The 19,528-nt window shown below is 52.9% G+C and overlaps 1 protein-coding gene across 5 annotated transcripts in view; it reads right to left on the reverse strand.

The window, feature by feature from the left end:
• CCDC180 (coiled-coil domain containing 180) overlaps positions 1–19,528 on the reverse strand; it is a 53,098-nt gene that overhangs the window by 23,925 nt on the left and 9,645 nt on the right. For all 5 annotated transcript variants that reach the window (XR_008389876.1, XM_053656096.1, XM_053656095.1 and 2 more), the window contains exons 5-19: positions 18,985–19,110; positions 18,777–18,887; positions 18,568–18,663; positions 16,539–16,702; positions 15,113–15,232; positions 12,754–12,833; positions 12,297–12,385; positions 10,434–10,556; positions 9,136–9,309; positions 8,289–8,404; positions 7,080–7,206; positions 5,433–5,472; positions 4,834–5,303; positions 3,336–3,577; positions 113–288 (exon numbers count right to left, since the gene is read on the reverse strand). Coding sequence is in view for 4 of the 5 variants with exons in the window: in XM_053656096.1 (XP_053512071.1) it covers positions 113–288; positions 3,336–3,577; positions 4,834–5,303; positions 5,433–5,472; positions 7,080–7,206; positions 8,289–8,404; positions 9,136–9,309; positions 10,434–10,556; positions 12,297–12,385; positions 12,754–12,833; positions 15,113–15,232; positions 16,539–16,702; positions 18,568–18,663; positions 18,777–18,887; positions 18,985–19,110 (2,254 nt within the window). In the remaining variant the exon portion in view is untranslated. The remainder of the gene's footprint in view (positions 1–112; positions 289–3,335; positions 3,578–4,833; positions 5,304–5,432; positions 5,473–7,079; positions 7,207–8,288; positions 8,405–9,135; positions 9,310–10,433; positions 10,557–12,296; positions 12,386–12,753; positions 12,834–15,112; positions 15,233–16,538; positions 16,703–18,567; positions 18,664–18,776; positions 18,888–18,984; positions 19,111–19,528) is intronic.

Raw genomic sequence — 19,528 nt, forward strand, 5'->3', positions numbered from 1 at the left:
CAACAAGACAAATGTCATGTGATGCACGCAGGGGCAGCTAACGAGTGCGGAGTTGTGGGGGTGTGGACCCCAGGGTCTGGAGCGGAGCAGCCTCCCCAGGCAGGGTCTGTACCTGCCCTGACATTGTGGATGTCCTTTTCAATGTGCTGGGCTCTTGGCTCATGCAGGTGCAGACGCAGCTCCAGCTCTGACTCCAGCTCATCAATCTTGTTGGCCACCACGTCCTGGGCACTGAGAGAACATTGGTCAAACCACTCCTCTAAGTGCTCGAAAAAGCCAGCTCGAAGTCTGGGGGAGAGACCAGTGAGGGTCAGCCTGCCAGCAGTTGTGCCGGGAAGAGATCCTTCCAGTTGATAAAGTACTTCGCTCTTTCACTCCTTCTTCCCTATTTTACTTGCCGTCTCTACTGTAGTTTTTGATATGAGTGGACCACTATTCTCTGACCATACCCCTGCTGGAAGACCCTGGGTGGTTTTCCACCATTTGTTCTTACAAAGAAGGCTATAGCCCTGGCTGGCGTAGCTCAGTGGATTGAGCGCGGGCCTGCGAACCAGAGTATCGCAGTTCGATTCCCAGTCAGGGCACATGCCTGGGTTGCAGGTCAGTTCCCAGGAGGGGACGCATGAGAGGCAACCATACATTGATATTTCTCTCCCACTCTTTCTCCTTCCCTTCCCCTCTCTCGAAAAATAAATAAAATATTTTTTAAAAAAACAAAGAAGGCTATAATGAATAACCTTGTACACAGGTCAAGTGTAGAAGCATTTCTATAGGATAAGTTCCCTGAACTGGAAGTGTCAGATCAAAGGCTAAAATGCATGTGTGATTCTTGAAGATGTGTCCAAAGTGCTTCCATTGCAAGGAACCTGAATTCCCATCAGCAGTGAGGACCGCTTCCTACTTCTCCGCAGCCTCAGAGTGTTAAGTTTTTAGTATATGTGCTGCCAGAGCGAGCACACTTATTAAGCTTTTAAATTTGACAACTTTGTCATGCTATGCCTGAGATTGAGTCTGTTTCCATTTGTTCAAGATTATTTAATCTTTCTTCATACTATCCTTTCATGTCTTTTGCCCATTTCTCTTCTATGTAGCTGCTTTTTTCTTAGCAATCTCTTTACACAGAAGCTCTCTTGACATACTGGGGACAGGAAGTCCTTTGACTGTGACGTGAATTGGCAAATATTTTTCTCAGCTTCTCATTTCTTCCCTTTTAAAGTTTTTGTATTATCAAGATGTCAGCCCTCCCCAAATTTGTCTCTAGATTCAATGAGATAACAAAACAATTTCGGCAGATATCGTCTTATAGAAACTGATGAGCTGATTTCAAATTTATATAGAAACACCAATGGTCAAGGATAGTCAAGACGATCTTGGAGAAGACCAGATTTGGAAGAGTTACTCTTTGAGATATTAGAGCTCAGTGTAAAGACACAGTCATCAAGCAAGGTGAGGTGGTGGCACAAGGACAGACACAGAGCAGCGGGAAGGGGCACAGCAGAGCCATCGGGGGGAGGGGCGTCTTCTCAAACAGCCTGGGGTCCACCAGTTGTCTGTGTGGGGAAGAAATGAATGTGGACTCCTGCCCTACACCATAAACAAAATCAATTCCACGTGGGTTTTACTTCTAAATGTGAAAGTTCAAAACAATATTTGTAGCAGATAATGTAGGACAATATTTTCACGACTTTGAGGCAAGCAAAGATTTCTTAGAACACAAATGACACTAACCCTTATGAAAAAAATGATCATTAGAACCTCATTACAAATTAGAATTTCTGTTAATCAAAACACTCCTTCAAGAGAGTTAAAAAGGTAAGTACAGAGAGGGAATGAATGAACATTTGCCAAGTATTTACCTGAAAAAAACCCCCACCTCATATCTAGAGGAGATAACTAACTCATATGAATCAATGAGAAAAAAAAAGACAGACAATCCACCAGAAAAAAGTGGGCAAAAAATTTGAAGAGAAAATAACCAAATGGCCAATAAGTACATAAAAAGGTTCACAACATCACTATCAGAAAATTTCAAAATAAAGTCACAATGAAACACCACCACACAGATACCAGAATGGCTAAAATGAAACAGCGGACCACGCCGGGCACCAGTGAGGCTACGGAGCAAGTGGAACTTCCTCACACACTGTCGTGAGCTGTTAAACCACCTTTGAAAACTCTTAGTAATATCTAACCCTCTGAGGTTCGGTTTCCTGATGTGTAACACGGGCTAGTTGTTGTACCCCTCTTACAGTTATTGAAAGTATTAAATCCTCTCAATAAATATTAGCTCTTGCAGTGGTCCTTGCTTTCCTTTGTTCTATGGACTATGGAGAGGACCAAGTCCTGTGATGGAGAAAGGTGAGGGTGAGGTTCAAATCAAGAGACATTTCCAAGGTAAGAAGACGGTGAGGTGAAGGAGGAGAGAGAACAGAGGCCTGACTTTACTCCATTCCCTGCGCATGTGTAAACGAGGGAGGCAGACTAGCCGGGTGATCGCTAGCTGCTCAGTCTTAGCTATGACACCTCAGAGTCAGGAGGGCAGCGGACGTGCTGTCCTATAGCCAAAGGCAAATTTCCACATTCGGCCCAAATTCAAACAGGGGAGCCGAGGAACTTGGGAGTTAGGGGAGGCAAATTCTCGGTGGTAGAATTGTGGGTCATTTCTATATTCCTCATTGCACTTTTTTCAACATTCCCATTTCTTGCAATAAATGTGTCATATAATCAGAGCCAAATATCATACTGATGTACTCACACCTATGGTCTAATCTATAAAAAAATTTTAGAGTTAGAAGTGATAAGATTACTGATGGGGCATGATCTAGAACCCAGAGCATCTTGCAGAGAAAACACTATGGTGTAAGTACCAGGCCCAGGGAAGGACGGCATCCTGGGAGAGGCCGGGAGGTTGTCTTCACAGAGAACATCTGGGACTGCAAATAGTTTCTGGACAGTTACTATTTTTTATCCCATGTCTCATCTCTACCCTCAGTTAAACATTTCCTTTTTTAAAAAGAATTTTATCCTTGAGGACACACCAATTTTTTTCATTACTTTTTTTTTAAGAGAGAGAGGAAAGAGACACATTGATGTGAAACAGAAGCATCAATTGCCTGTGTCCTGGACACACCCAGACCACAGATTGTTCACCCAGCCCAGGGATCGAACCCACAACCCTTCAGTTATGAGACAATGCTCTAACCAACTGAGCCACACCAGCCTGGGCTATACATTTCCTTTTACCTGCTGAAATGAGTCCACTTTTTGTTAAAATATTTCACCTTGTTAATAAAATTTAGGACAAGAGAATGAGACTAAAAGGGTTTCCTACTCACTGTCTCTTAATTTCTGAAACCAGCGCAGACGGAATTATTACTTGTTCCAGGAAACTGGCATTGGAAGTGTCGTCGGCGAGAGTGACAGAGAGGCTGGAATGGGGCCTCTCGCCGTCCTCCTCATCTGGTTCCAGGGGCAGGAAGACAAAGTATGTGTTCCCACTGGAGACTGTGAAGGACTCCATGTCCACGTCCATGTCCTCAAGGGACACAGCATCCAGATTCTCCTCCTGGGCTTCGGACTAAGCAGAAAACAAGACCTTAGACTTGATAGCATTAAACAGACTTGGGGGCCCGGCCACAGGCTCCTGGATGCCTGTGGCTGTAACGCTGAGAGCCGGATCTTGCCTGCACTTGTTTCTGTGCTCACTTGGCGCTTTTAAAATCAGGAAATTCCACATAGAATCTGGATTTTAGATTTCTCTTAAAAATCAGAAAATCTGGCCATTCTGAGCCTCCATTCCTTCATGGTATTGTTAGCTAGAGCTGAGTAATGATTGCACAGCTGCCACAGACTGAATGTTGGGTATCTCTCCAAAATTCATATCATCACTGTGCTGGTATTTGGAGGTGGCCCTTTAGGAGGTAATTAGGTCACAAAGGCAGAGCCCTCGTGAATGGGACTAGTGTCCTTATAAAACAGTCCCTAGAGAGCTCCCCTGCCCCTTCCACCATGTGAGGTCACAGTGAGGAGAAGGCTGTCTATGAACCAGGAAATGTTCATAGACATTGTCTGGCCCTCACCAGACACCAAGTCTGCTGCCTTGATCTTGGACTTCCCAGTCTCCAGAACTGTGAGGAAAAAAAATCTCTGTTGTTCATAAGCTGCCCAGTCTACACCGTTCTCGTATGGCAGCCCAGAGGGACTAAGACAAAACTCATTACCACTGATACTCATTGTCGCCATGCTACACTTGGTCTCCAGCTCTCTTTCCTGTTACCTGCCTGTGGGCATTGGAGTGTGAGCTCCTTGCTCAAAAAGAAGTCTCGTGTGACAACTCTTCCACCACAACACAGGAAAAGAGTCTTCTGCAATTTCATGATTATGAAATTCAAGTTGCTGTTCTGTGAGTCTGAATGTGTCAGACAAGATTTAGTAACACGAGAGTGACTTCCCTGCACTCTAAGGAGAGCCCTGCCTGCCAAGTAGGAGCAGATCACTCATTTTACACGACCAGAGCACTGGAAGAGAGAAGGGCTGGAGAGGCTAAGTTGATATATACAATGAAGAGGAACAGGAAAGAGAAGATGAGGAAAGAACAAGGAAAGCCATGGGACTTCCGAGAAGGCTGTAGGGGGGGATGTGGGGAGAGGGAGGTGAGTTTTAAAAAGCATTGCTGTGCGGCAAGAACTGGGTCGCTGTTGACACGAATAAAAGGTGTGCATACTGTTGTCGTGCTTCACATGTACCCCCAGGGAGACTGAGCCACTGGGGACTCAAGCTCGTATTAACGGTACACAGAGTGAATATAACGCACTTTCCCCTTGCCCGACCTACCTCAGCCGTAGACAAACTCGCATGTTCTTCCTCCTCCCCCTCCTCGTCTTCTTCCTCCACCCTCTCTTCCTCTATCTCCTCCTCTTCTTTCTTCCCCTTCCTCTCCTCCTTCTCCTCCTCCTCCTTCCTCTCTTCCTCCTCCTCTTCTTGAGCCGCGACACCTTCCTGGTTCAGGGATGGTTTTAAGGAGCTGTCTCTTTCAACCTGCGCTTCTTCTGATTCCTGAACAGAGTCCTCTCCAGACTCATTCATCTCTTCGCTCAGGGCGGACTTCTCCTGCTGGCTCCCTCCCACCTCCCCCGTCGTGAAGAACTCGGTGTCTTGAGATTCTCCTTCCTGCATCTCTTCTGCTGGCCCAGGGGAACCTGGGCTTCCACTGATGGTTTCCTCACTTTTGCTCATTTCCGCATCAGCCCTTTGCTTCCTCCTCAGTTTTCTCATTCGGTTCTGGAAATGCTTTTCACATGCTTCTGTGGAGGACCGACCCCAAAGCAAGAGAAGAGATGGGTCACCGATGTAGCCTGAAGTGGGTGTCCCCAGCCCCAGAGTACCCAGGGGTGGAGTCAGGGAGGATCGGACTTAATGTGTGACAGGTTTACCTGGTTCTCGGAGTTTGAGGATGACATCCCCACTCAGGTTCTGCAAGGGAAGAACACAGGACCCTGAGCGAGCAGTGCTGCTGTCCTCCTGGGCGCCACTTCCAAGGGCACCTCTTTTCTTTCGATGTAAAAGGACCTACTTCCCCCCAATATCCAGTGCGGGGTGTTCTCAATCCAGGGGACTGTCTTCCCTAAGCCCAGGCACATGAACAAGGCCTTTCATCACACAGTGGGCATCAGCACACAGTGGGATTTCATTGAATCGAATCTCACTCTGACACATTTTCAGTCATGATGTGGGGCAAAGAGCTAGAAAGCATAAACGGGGCCGAATCTGCTGCGCCCAGCTCATTCTGGGTTCACAAGCACACAGAGTGAACATGATCAACGAGACTGGGAGCCCTCTAGTTGACGCTCCCCACCCCCTGGATGAAGCTATTGGCACAGTGCGCCACAGACAACAGTACTGCTGTGCAGTTTGCAGGTGTGGATTCGAATCCCAGCTCCTCGTAAGTCGGGTCACCCTTAAACCCTGTGGGGCTCAGCACCCACCTTGTGCTGTGGGGACCGTGACAGTCCTATCCTTTCAGCCAGGCGGCCAGACTGGTCTCGCGGGGTGGATGGTGAGCTCACCCTCCTGGAGCTTGGGCTGCACCTCACTTGCAGGTGCCACGCGGAACATTCATCCACTAGCAATCGGAACAGAGGCCCCTGCCTAGAGGAGGGATTCTCTGAGGAGGCGGGGAGCCCATGGATATGAGAAAGCTTTGGCCAGGCTCGGTGTCAACCACCAGTCTTTTCAGGACTCTGGCTGGGTGTGTGGGAGAGCGTCCGCCTCTGGCAGAGTCAGGCCAGGACATGCCGGGTACTCATGCTTTACCCGGGGCCATGTACTACATCTGAATTTTGTGTAAGACACTGTGCTGAGGGCAATCCAAGCGGAATATAAGTTAGTAAGGCACACCTGCCCTTCAGGGAACACCTTCAACAGGTGCTCTGAACTTCTGCATTCGGCAGCAGCTAGTGTGGAAGTTCCCCGAGAGAGGAGAAGTGACGGGGTGAGGAGGGTGACGCGGGGGGTCAGGCTGAGTGGACGGTGCACTCGTCACTGGAAGTGGACTGGCAGTAGGGGGGGTTGAGTGTGAGGAGGAAGGCAGAGGAGCAGAATAAGGAGGGCGGGGCACAGGGGGAGAGCGAGGAGTGGGCTGGAGCAGGGACAGTCAGGGTGGGAGCCAGAGGGGTGGCCTCTGGGGTCTCCCAGGGGCTGGGGTGGGATTTCATAGGGGCTGCAGAGCTGGGGAGGGCCTGTGAGCAGGACAGTGGGTAGGTGGGAGCTGTGTTCAGGGGGTTAGGTGGCAGTGGTGGGCTGGGTGAATGGACTTCAAGTAATCATCTTAATTAATCTTTTTATTAGAACTCCATTCTAACGAGAGGCCTGGGTTCAGAGCCCTTCAACCTCTTTTAATCTGAGAAAGAGGTGATCTCTTTCAGAAATGCTTTCTGCTTTTAACCCCTTGATGTCCTGACATAGACCCTAATTCCACACGGGTCAGGGGAGGAGTTCAAAGTCGAAGCAAATGAGAACTAGAAGTCACCCTTTACTTCTCAGTGAGAGGCTGGGCTTCTTGTGTCCCTCCCTCTCCATACCTGTTCAAAGACTTCACGAACATAGAAGTGTCGGCTGAGGCTGGAGCTGTAGGAGTTGAGTTCTTTCAGTATGATTGCTGAGTACTCCATCACTTCTTGTGTCAAGAGGGCATGAAAGGATTTGTAACTGGAAGGTAGGAACAGGAGACCATCATCTAAGAAGGGCTCGGCTGAGCGTGGGAGACCCCAGCCCAAAGTCCAGCCCCTGACCCCAGAGCTGGACTGCATTTTGGCATTTACCTCTGTACAGAGATGCTGCATGTGTTTCTTTTTACAATAATAGTCCTTGGTTTGTTTTTCTGACCATACAAGGACTGATACTTTGTAGAACATTTAGAAAGCGCACGAGAGTCTTTGCTTGTTTTAACGTGGGTTCCCGCTTCCTGCCCACAGGCCTAACCCTGTTCTTGAACTTCACCGATATTATCCCATCAAACCCTCTAATGCCTCAAGACCCAGACTTCTATCTGTTTCCCAGGTCAGCAGACCAAGGCTCAGGGGGCTACTTATCTGCCTCGAGACATAACTCTGACTCTAAGTGCTACAAACAATCGGCAACACCATTTCTGTCCTGTGAGTGGTCCCCACAGAACAGGGTGCACAGAGGCGCAGAGATGCAAGCCGGTTCACAGAGGACTGTTTTCAACACTGAAAAACTGGAACCAACCTTAAAAAGCTAATCCACTGGGGGGGATGGTTAAATCATTATGAAGCAACCATGTTAATAATACATTCCACATGGTGATTTAAAATGGAAACATATTTGCAGTTATAAAACAATTTGCAGAGTACGATCCAACCTGTTTAAAAAACACTATATCTATATACCCATGCATATGGTACATGCCCATAAAAAGGAGTTGGGCAGGAATGAGGGGAAATTTTCTACATGTTTGTATCGGTTAACTTTTTCTTCTTTAACAAAGAGCATGTATTTTAAAGGTAGAGGAGGGCCCATGCTCTTGACCTTTAAACTACAGGGCCTTGAAACCTCCCTCCATAAGCTTTTCTGATGAAAGTTCTCCCTGGAAGCTTCTGTGTTGACTGACAGCAGAGCCATGAAGGACCACGGCATTCTCAAGCTGGAGTCGACATTTCATCTTTAGTTTGCTGGGAACGCCCCTGGGCTCCCCAGCAGGCAGCCTCTGACCTTGAATATGATGAATCCCAGGTCACCCCCCTCTGTCTTCTGGGCTCTGGTCTGCCTACCTGCATTTTATATTCTTCAGAAAATCCTTGGCCTTTTCCAGGTGAGACTTCAGGGCTGCCTCACTGCTCTGCTGTCTCAGTTGGTCCAACAGCTCATCAAGGAGGGCCTCCTGGGCCTGGCGGCCAACCCCAAAACAGGACAAAGCAGTTGGGAGCTACCAGGTCCCCAGTGACACGCAGATATCCTGCCCCTGGAACTGGGGCCCAGGCGCCTAGGGCTTTTTATTTTCCTACAACAAGGGCATTCCTCCAGGCCTCTGGGCTCCTGTTTCTGCCCGGAAGGTTCTTCTCTGTCTACCTTACATTCCTGGAGACCCAGCTCAGATGGGATTCCTTGGGGACACGTCCCTCACACCCGCCTGGCCCAGCCACCTGCCCCTCACTCTCACCAGTCGCACTGACATCAGATGCTGAGCACACACCCTCTACTTCCTAGACGGTATAAATGCAGCTGGGGTGGAGCCAGCTCACTGCCAAAGGCAGACGCTCTATGCCCTCGGCCTGTCTGTCTTGTACACGCTCCCCTGCAGACATGTTTGGATCCAGGGACCCATTGTACAGCCCAGACCTGACTCAGGGAAATTTCTTCCATTCCCATCAAGTCCCATGACCAGCCTGAGCTTCAATTTCCGCATCTGCTCACGTTTTATAGCTAGCTTGAGGTTTTACATTTGAGAATAATTTTTGTTAATGGCATGAAGCATGGGTCCAGTTGTTTTTTTCTTTTTTGCACTTGAATCCTGGCTGAGGTCATAGGTCACCAAGCAGAGCCTTTGGGCAGCTGACAATTGGGGTGTGGCCCTTCCCTCCTCTCTGTGGGGGCTGCCCTGGGGGCTGGGAGCCACACCTGGTTCTCCAGGCTGTGCTTCTGGCGCTGCTGCTCCATCCGCTTCTGCAGCTCCAGCTCCTGCACGGACAGCACCCCCCGGTGGGCCTCCCACAGCTGCACGGCCTCCTGGAAGTAGCTGAAGAGGTCCGAGCTCTGCCCTTCTGCCCGCTTTGAGAGGGCCTCAAAGGATTTCTGCAGTGGCAGAGCCCAGAGAAGGGGCCCTGAGTGCCAAGTACCCCAGGGCGAGGGCAAGGCCCCACTTACCAGGCTCCCTTACTGAACAGTGGAGGACTCGTGTCTCCAAGGACTGGCCATTACTGACTAGACACCATCACTCAAGATCATCTGGGCCTCACCTTGGCTCATGGCCCTCCCTCCTCTGGGACAGCATTGCCAGTCAGCCCAAGGTCATACCCTTGGTCTGGCTTTCCCTGAAGTCTCATGTGCACTGAAGTCCCTGACAGGAATAAGACGGAGTTTGGGTTTAAACGAAAGAGGAACCGCCCTAGAAAGCGCCCGGGCCTTCAGGTGGCTGCACCCGTCTGGGTCATGGGGCATCTTTCCTTCTGTGGAGCTCCCTGACCCTCAACATCTGGGTCTGACCCACACTCTGCTAAATCCGCACCCCTCCCCCTTTAAATAACATCTGCCTTATGCTCTCATCAGTGTTAGGGGTCAGCAAACTTGGCCTGTGGGCTAAAGTGGTCCTCCATCCCTTTCAGTTTGGCCCTGGGAGCTAAGCACAGAGTTTATGTTGTTAAATGGCTGGGGCAAAAAATAATTTTTTAAAGAAGAGGATATTTAATGATGTGAAAATTATATACAATCCAAACATCAGTGTTTACAAAGAAAGTTTTCTTGAAATGCAGCCACACCCATTTGTTTTGTTGTCTTGGGCTGCTGTGTGTGATGGTAGCAGAGTAAGACGTTGTTACAGACACATGACCACCCACAGAGCCTGAACTACTCACTCTCTGGTCCCTTGCAGAAACATTAGCGGACCTCAGTCCAGGGGCCCACTGCTCCCGTGGCCCTTCTGCACCCACACGGAGCAGGGGCCGGGGCACACTTACTGCCGGAGACTGGTCCCGTGGAGTCGGGTGTTGGTGCCAGGGTTGGGGGGTGGCTGGGAGTCAGGGGCAGAGCCTGGAGTGCCCGGCACACCAGGGCTGCTCTGAGGGGTTGGCCACGGCGAGGGAAAAGGACTCCCTCATGACGGGAGAGTTGGAGGCCCTTGGAATCCGGTTCTTCTCACAGCCCAGCACCCCGGGTGGTCCCTCCCTGCTCCCCGGTCACATGGGTCCCCATCTACACACGTCCAAGGACTCCAGCTCCGCCTCTGCCTTGCTCTGGAGCGCTGCCACCATCTGGAAGAAGGATGGGCTCACCACGCTCTCCGCTTCCTCCTCAGTGAAGGCTTTCCAGTCCAGCAGCTGCGTCTGCAGGGGTCAAGGCAGAGCCTGGCTGAGGGCTGGTGGGGGCCTCACTTGCCTGGTCCTGCCCCGAGATCTGCCCCACCCTCCCGAGAACCTCGGGGAAACCCTCACGGCAGTGGAGATGGTTGTCGCTGTGGCCGGTGCTGTGTGTGCCTCCCTGTCTCACTGAATGCAACCCCTCCCCCCAGGTGTTCTCATCAGCCCAATTTTGAGAGAGGAGGTAACGAAGTCTCAACAAAGTGAAGGGACTTGCTGGCGGCCACACCCCTGGCACGTGAGGGGGCCAGAACTGAGACCTGCCCTACTGCAGACCCCCAGACACAGCCCGCCGCCCTGCGTGTGCGGTCTTGGCACTGCTGCAGGTCGGACAGGCGCCCGCTTCCTGTAACTGAGCTGTGCTTGCTTGCAAGTGGCTCGCTATATTAATAAAGCCTTGGTTTATGCATAAAATCTAAAATAACAAGCCTCCCCTGAATTAAAAATTTGTCTGTAATTGTGTATTTCCAGTGTTGACAAAGGGGAATACCAAGTGTCCTCCGTCGGGCTTAATGCACCCTTGGGGTACATGAGGACTTCTGCACGCACACAGCCCCTGAGGGTGCCAGACAAAGGGCAGTGAGAATGGGCTCGAGGCATCAGCCCTCAGGGCCAAAGGGCCTGTGGGGCTCCAGGGGGAGTCCCAGGCAGCAGCAGGGGAGAGGAGGTGAGTGCCGGTGGGCTGGGGGGAGGAATCTCAGAGCGCACAGGTTTATCTCCCTCTTACCCCTCCCCAGGCTTTACTTCTGAGGTCTGATGCCCCTAAAGAGCCGGCTGAGAGGCACGTGGCCATCCCTACAGCCGCAGAGCAAATGGGCAGGGCCCCATGGGCTTGGGTATTGCCTCGGCTTTTTGCAAACTTGTGTCTTCTCATCTCCAGATGGAGCTGGCGACACCCACTGTACAGAACCTTGTGGGGCTCCAAGGACGGTGTCTGCAGGGGGCGGCACAGCCCGCAACAGCGACGGCACCTGGACTGTGCATCGCGCAGTGAGGCACTCTGCTCACCTTGAGCCTCGCAGCTGAGCAAAGCTGGGCAGCCACACGAGGGCTGGCAGAGCAGGACCCTCTCAGGGTGGCAGGAGGGGTGCTTGGGGGCTCCTACTGCCACAGCCAGCAAGGGAGACCACCCTCAGAATGATTGGGCTTGTTTGTTTGTTTGTTTGTTTGTTTTCATCTGAACAGTTTGACTACAGAAGCAGGGAGAGAGGGCATTTTGACAGAATATATCCTCTGCCCCAGAAAGCCAGGCATTGTCATTGAGGGGTTCTGTGGGCAAACCCCCTGGCTGCCCTTCTAACGGAGGGGTGCGGGGAGAAGAGAAAAGCTGGGGGTGGCAGCTGTGGCAGCACCAGTCACAGAGGCGGAGCATTGGAAATAACCCCTGGATACGACCGGCCTCGCTGAATGAGCAATGCCAAGTGTTGCACGTGGCGCGTGTCAAGGGTGAAGTCGGAGGCAGCCAGAGTACAGAACTCTGTGCGATCAGGACGGCTTCCCGGAGGAGGGAATTACCGGTGGGGACGGGGACAGGCAGAGGGAAGAGCTGCAGAATACCCACAGCCAGTGAAGAATACCCACGTGCCAGGGGCACGTGAGAAAGGAAGGCAGGGGATCCAGGCTAGAGAAAGGCAGGGGCGGGCCAGGGAGGGGCCATCAGGCCGAGCCCTGTGCCCCCCTCCTCAGGCTTGCCAGCGGGACGCCCACCTTGCACTTCTGCACGTAGGCCAGGCACTCCTGCCAGATCTTCTCGTACTGGGAGCGGAGCTGTGTCATGCAGTTGGTGTGGTAGGTGTCTCCATGGGCAGAAACAAAACATGTCAGCTGCTCTTCCAGAGGAAGAGGGGAGATTAGAAATGGGAGTTTCCCCTTCACAAAGGGAAGCGTCTGCTGCCCAATCAAGCGCCTGAGTCAGGGCTGCTGAGCTCCCCCAAATTCTCCTCGCTCTCCTGGCTCTGCAGGCCAGGTCTCAGAGAGCCAGTACAAGCCCTTGGAACTTACGCTTCCCTCCACCCTCGCACCCGTCTCCCCCAGGAGGGACGTGCCACCCACTCCTGAGTTTCCAACTCTCGGACGATGGACCTGCAAGCTGAAAATGCTACAAAGCTGCCACTGGAACAGAGTTCTGGGGAGACCCGAGTGAAATCCCCTAAACCTCACTCACCAAGCTGCTTATTCAGGGAGTTGAAAGCAGAATGCCATTCAGCCAGCTGATCTTGGGTGTAATTGGGGGGCAGAAGGTCGCTGGGGAAGGAAGGTGTGACAAGTAAGCCACGCTGGAATAAAACGTGCCCTCGTCACAGTCGGTTCCGCGTTCCGGGAACGTGCTCGAGGTAGAACTCTCAGTGCAAACACCAAAGAAACAGCCCGAGCACACACCCCATGACAAGGCCTATTCACATGAACGAGCCCATCACTTAGACAGTAAAAGCGAATTTTCCTAATGGGAAAAGACAAACAGCTTGCATCTCTTGACCAAAGAAGCCACTTCTAGGAACCTGATCTAACAGTATAAAATGTATACAAAGTTACACATTAAGATGGTCGCTTAACATTGCTGTTTATAAGCAGAAAAAAAAAAGCCAACCACCTTATCCACCAACAGAGAATTGTCTGAGTAAAGTACAGTGAATCCTCTCGTGAAGTCTTTTAAAAAGTGTGGCAGATGCAGAAGTGGCCACATATCATTGGCCCCCCATGAGGAGGTGGGGTCTGCTACTCCACTGGGCTCAGCCAATGAGACATTAGCACAGGGATCACAGCTGAGGCTGGGAAAGGCTTCAGCACTTCCGGCAGGGAGATCTTGTGCCACCCTCACCCGCCTGTGAGCCGGCTCAGCCTCCTGGAGGCCAGGAGAGCACGTGCAGAGAGGGACAGCTGAGGCTCTGGACGTGGGAGGGAGGCCGTCCTTGACGATGGTCCCCCAGCCCAGCCAGCCCAGACCAGAGGAACTGCCTAACAGACCCACAGAATCGTGAGAGGCGAGAAATGGCTGTCGTTTTCAGCCACTAAATTTGGGGTGGTGTTTAATAATACGAAAAGGTGCCGATGACTAAAGGGACCATATGACTTATTGTCCAAACCAGGACACTTCTGACAGTGAAAGTGGGGGATGCTATTAATGATGATGCCAGGACAGGATGGTCGTGGGCAGTAAAGAGCAAAAGGAAGGCTCGGGAGTTTACCCTGCACCACCTCAGGCCCACACATCACACCGTGTGCTGCGAGGTGCCCCGGGGTTGGGTCCTGGAACGGAAAACGGGCATCAGGGGAAGAACGTAAACCTGGAGAAGTCGGGATCAGCTAACGGGAGGAAGGCATCATGGTGACTCCTTAGCTGTGACACACACAGCCCCAGAGGGGGGTGGCCTGAGACGACACAGCAGGGGACTGGTGAGGGGCCCACGGGAATGCCGTGGGCTGTCTTTGTAACTGTTCTGTAAATCTCACACTACTCCGAAGTGCAAATGTAACTGAAAAATTGTTTTTAAATTACATGCCCATATGCTTATTGGGTCCGAGAAAATCCCTGGGGCTTCCTCCTGGACTTGGGAGAACTCCCTCTTGGGGCCCCACCTGGCCTGCAGAGGGGCTGCCGGAGCACAGGGACCGGGAGGTGCAGACAGAGCAGGGTGGTGGATGCCTAGTACTGGCTTTCACTCAGTTTAACAAACGGGCTTGGGGGCAGAAATGAGTGCAGCTATGGAAAACAGTAGAAGCACTTTTCCTTGCACTGAGGTTTTTATCCACTTTGTTCATGTTACACCTGCATGAAAATGTAGCTGCACGTGGAGGGGGAGGCACCGGCCACAGGGGTGGCCACGTGAGGATCTGTCATTCACTTCCTAGCAGGCCCTAGGCTCTATGCGGGGAGTCCCAGGAACACCGGGGTGGGAGGGGCCAGGGAAGACTTCAAGTGTCTCCAGGCTGCAGGCCCACACAGGCTCCATCCTGCTGGTAAACATGGATGCTACAGGCTCGCCGGGCAGTGAGTGGGCTTCCAGGGTCTAGAACACTCAGTGCACCTCCCACCACACAGCTTATTGTGGGGTTGGGACTGGCCAGACCCAGGTCGGGGTGGGGGTGCGTGTGCACAGCATCTCAAGGGCTCCCGTCTGATGGCAGCAGTCTCCTCACTGACCTCGAGGCCCCCAGCCTCAGTCCTCCAGTGCACCCTCCAAACCACTGAGCTGACAGGGCCACGCTGCCCCCACTGCCCTCAGGACAAGTCCGCCTGCTTAGCCTGCCCCTTTCTCCCCACCGCTGTCCTCCCACCTCACGCCTTGCCACTGACCCCTTCCAAACTCTCTGGCACAGTCAGGCTAAACTTTCTTGTTGCCCTGGGGGCTGGAACAGCCCATCTCGTGGGCCCAGGCAGCCAGCCCAGGGCCAGAGAACCAGGAGACGATGGCCTGGTCTGGAGGATGCTGCAGGGGAAATGTCCGTGCTGGGGATGGGGACCCTGCCTGCCTCTCCTGAGGCCGCCCAGAGGCACCCCTCCCTGGGGACCCGTCCCGCTGTACCAGATGGTGCAGACATGCTTCAGCCGCTTTTTCTGCAGGGCTTTCTGGTTCTTCAGCAGGCTCTCCAGCTCTTTCTTCACGGCTGGAGGAGCCTGGATCCTCTCACTGGCCATGAACTCACTGGGTGTACAGACGTGTTGGTACCATGGAGAAAAGAGGGGAAGCAAGGTGGGCGGGAGAGAGGAGATGAGGCCTGTGGTAAGAACATCCAGAAGCCCAGCATGCTTACACAGTCCCAGCCCCTCCTCCCACCTTGGATCTCTGGGACACAGAGAAATGAAGGGAAGGTGTGGGGGAGAAGAGCCCAGGGACCCACAGCGAGGCTCCGGCACTGAGAGTGGGGCCAGCAGGCGCAGATCCAGATGAGGGTCCTGACTGCCACCTGCCAGCTCTGGGGCCTTAGGCAAGTCACTCCCCGCGCCCTGAATCTGCTTCCTCTTCCTCTACCTGCTTGACAGAGACCCAGCAAGGTGTTGCAAGCTAAGCACCCCCAGCACTATGCCTGGCCCATGGGAAATGCCCAGGAAATGTCAGCTCCTGCCATCACTATTGGTGACTATCGGCATTTGTAACAACCTCCCAGGCCCAGATCTGACACTTGTCATGCACAGCATCATACTGACCACCGCTGAAACCCTATCACTGGTCCACCATGGTGCCAGCTTTGCACAAGGAGAGAAAGGCTCCATATGTTCAAGTGCTAGATCAAGGGCACAAGAAAAGTAGAGGTGGAGCCAGGTCTCAGTACACTTTCCTTCACCCTCAGTGTCAGACTGGTGCTCTCCATCTGGAAATGCAGACGGACAGACGGGCCTCCCACCCCCAGACCCACAACACAGACGGACAGACACACTTGGGTGTCCTCAGGCATCTTGGCCCAAGGTGTTATTTTCTTTGCAAAAGAAAGCCTTGCGTGTTGGCCAAAAGCTCCAGGACCCTCCTGTCAGCATTAACAGAGTGCCACCTGGCAGAGAAGCAGGGAGATGGGCCCTCCCTTCCCTGCCCTCCCACGGGGGAAATTCCCCAGTACAGGGAGGGAGGTATCGAAGCCAAGGAACAGCCTTCGTTTTGGGCCCAGTGACGCAGGGCCACATGTAATGGTAAGAGAGATAACGGGGCAGACGGCCAGACCGGTGTTTCCAAACAGTCCGCACTGCTCAGAAACCTGCACGTGCCTGTGGCTCTAAAAAGCCCGTGAGGAAATACACCAAAATACCAGCGGTCCTCCTCGCTGTGATGAAGGGTTAGTGGTGATCTTACATTGCATCTGTATTTTTTGCTCTATTCTTACTTTTACTTTTACCACCAGCAAAACAACAGCACTTTCAAGTGACGTCACGGAGGGAGGGAGAATGCCACCCCACTGCCCACCGGCCGGCCAGGGGAGCTGGGGCAAGGGCTGCGGGCGGTGCGGGTGGCCACGGACCTGAAGGTCTGCACCAGGGCGCCCTTCTTGAGAGCCTTCCAGGTATCGATCAGGTCCTGCCAGCGGCGGCGGCTCTCAAGCTCCTGCTTCAGCGTGGCCTCCATCAGGTTGACGGACAGCTGCGCGATAGCCCTCCGGTTGCCCAGCAGGGCGTGGTTCATGACCTGCGGTGACAGGCAGGCAGGCTCTAGATGGGTTGGGGGCTCTCGAAGGAAAGAACAACGCCCAGTTGGTTAGGAGTGGTGGGAGGCTGGAGAGGGAGGAGGTCCTGGGGCCCAGTGTGGCCGTGGCCAAGCAGGTGGTGCGGTGTCTGAGGAGTACTGAGAGCCACTGTGCACTCAGAGAAAGTGCCTGGGGCTCCATAGCCATGGACGGCAACTGTGTGAGCTTAAACCGCGCTCCAAAGGCACCTCAGGCTGTTCGTCACAGACACTAATTTTGGTTCAGTGGAGTTAAGCATTCCAGTAGGCTCTCAGTGTTTGTTTTTTTGTGTTGTTTTAAATAAATTTGTCCCAAAGCAGAGTGCTCACACCATCAGGGACAAGCCGCACATGGTAGAGATGAGAACCAGAGGAGGCTGGAGCTGGGACACTTCTGGGCAGCCCTCCCAGGGGCTCTCTCCTGAGCACCCCCGGCATGGCAGCGGGGGGATTCCTCATTGTGTGTCACCGCTGTGCCACTCAGTACCCAGCTGCCTTCAGTGAGAGCAGCCTCTCCCATTCCCCAGGGACTATGGCACCTAAAAATGTCTCTCTACACGTCCTAAAGCCCTCGAGGCACTTCCCTGGGGCAGGGGTGAGGACCTGCCAAGCACAGTGGGCAGAACCAGAACCTCCTGTGACCCTTGTCAGAACCTGAGGTTTGACGCTGCTGTCCTTCCTGGCACTGGTAAGTGCCTCCTGAACCTCCCATCCTGCAGCCGTAATATGAAGATACTGACAGCATAGGGGATTTGTGAAATTAAATGAGCTACATGTGCCTACAGCAAGCAGAATTTGCCAGTTGTTATAATGAGTGAAATAAACATCAGAAAATGAGTCAGTGGAATAAAACAGGGACACTGCTAATTCCAACTCCCCTCATGGATCAAACAGATACAAGTTAGGAACCCTTGCTTGTCTCAAAACGAGAGCCACTGTTGCTGGGGCCCTATTTTATCATCTTTCCAACAAGTACTGGGGGTTTAGTGCCATTGTCCCCATTTTATGGACAGGGAGTTCCAGGGGGAGGGCCTGAGTTGTTTCAGGAGCTTCCATGTCTGGGCAGGGGAGAGGGGTGGCTGTGCTTGCTCCCTGTCTGTGCTTTGGCCGGGACCCTGAGGCAAGACCTGGGCTGGAGCCCGTGTGATGCTGAACGCCGTACCCCTTCAGCACTATCTGGCTGCCCAGCTTTCTGCTCAGGAGCTGGAAACTCATGAAAGCAAAATGCACCTCTGAGTAGCCAAAAGAAGCGCCCTTTCATGCAGTGGAGACGTCAGACTTTACTGACCTGGGAGAGGTCAAGAACAGCAGCTGGGGGAGGCCTGGGTGTGGCCAGGGAAGCACTGGGGACAGAGCTCAGGGCAGGCACGGTTCAGCTGCAGGCTCTAATGGCCGGCAGGAGAAAAGGCAAGAACCGGTAGAAAAACTAGACCAACAAAGCAGGCTGGGGTCACCCACGAGGGCGCAGACCACTCTGGGACAGCGACAGCTTCCAGGTAGTGCCACCCTGTGCAGCATCTGTTGCACCCCGCATGGTGGCTGAGTCAGAGCCCAGTAGGCGCTGGCATAATCGCCAGTGCTCAAAACGATGACGCTGCATTAGGTGCACCAAGGCTAAGGCGGCAGGGAAGTATGCAATGAACTTTAGACAGACGGTTACTGAAAACACTCAACTAAGGCTCTGGTTCTGAACCTAACTGGCCAACCTGAGTCACTTGGAAATGCCACCTGTGAGAAGCCCTTCATTCCTGAGACGCCAGGCTCTGGGGTCCCCGGAGGCCTGGCCCCCTCTTCCGTGGGCTGGCCCCCTGCACACAAAACCCACTCACCATGGCTTCTTTGTTTATCAGCCTGTACACGTCAGGCTGCATGAGGTAGGACGTTTTCTGTATGATTTCCACATACTTCTTCAACATGCTTTTCAGCTGGAAAGGACCAGATGCCATAGTTAGCGACTCTTTCCCCCCAGACAACTGAAAGGGGACAGATGGCTCCTCACAGGAGGGGACCCCCGAGAGCCTGTCGGGGGCCGACTCACTCTGTCTACCCGGGAGAACTCGACCGAGTAGAGCCTCTCGTCCAGCTCCTTAATCCCCTGCTTCTGGAGCAGGAACTTCTCAGCCACCTGGTCCCACAGGTCCAACAGAGTCTGTGCCGAGGATTTTGGGTCAGGCTGGGGGAACAGAGGGCAGGGCGGGATGGAGCAGGACTGGGGGGGGCGGGCCGACCCACGAGGGGACCCCTACTTGGATACTGTAGTCCTCAAGGTTGCCGTTCTCCATCTTTTTGAAGAGACAGTTGATGTCTTCCTTGAACTCAGTCAGCTTTTTTAAAAGAAGCGCTCCTGACTCTAAGACGAAAGTTTCCATTTCCTAAAACAGGCCAGGAGGGCGATGGGGGTGGTGTCCACAGCCTCGGGCGCAGGAAGCCCCTCCCCCATAATGCAGAAGTGTCAGCCGAGGTCCTGCCTCGACAATCATAATCATTCCCTAGACCTGAGAGTTAAGATTTTCCAATCAGCTCACGGCTAGAGCTCAGGGGCAGCCGCGATGCAGGGCACATGCCGTGCGCCAGGCGCTCTGCTCTGCTGAGCCGAGCCCTTGTCCTTGGATGCACTGGGTCCTCGTCCCAGTCTGTAAGGTGGGTGCTGGCATTTGGCGAGGCCCACAGTTGGGGCTCAACAAATATTCATTAAAGAAGTGGCTGATAAGAAATCCTGACTGCAGACGAGGCAGCTAAGGCTTGGTTGTGTTGTGTGGCCGAAGCTGACCAAAGCCATAGAGCTCATGG

This window comes from Artibeus jamaicensis, unplaced genomic scaffold, assembly GCF_021234435.1.
Source record: "Artibeus jamaicensis isolate MK-2021 breed Jamaican fruit bat unplaced genomic scaffold, CSHL_Jam_final scaffold_1964, whole genome shotgun sequence".
In the NCBI taxonomy this organism is placed as follows: domain Eukaryota; kingdom Metazoa; phylum Chordata; class Mammalia; order Chiroptera; family Phyllostomidae; genus Artibeus; species Artibeus jamaicensis.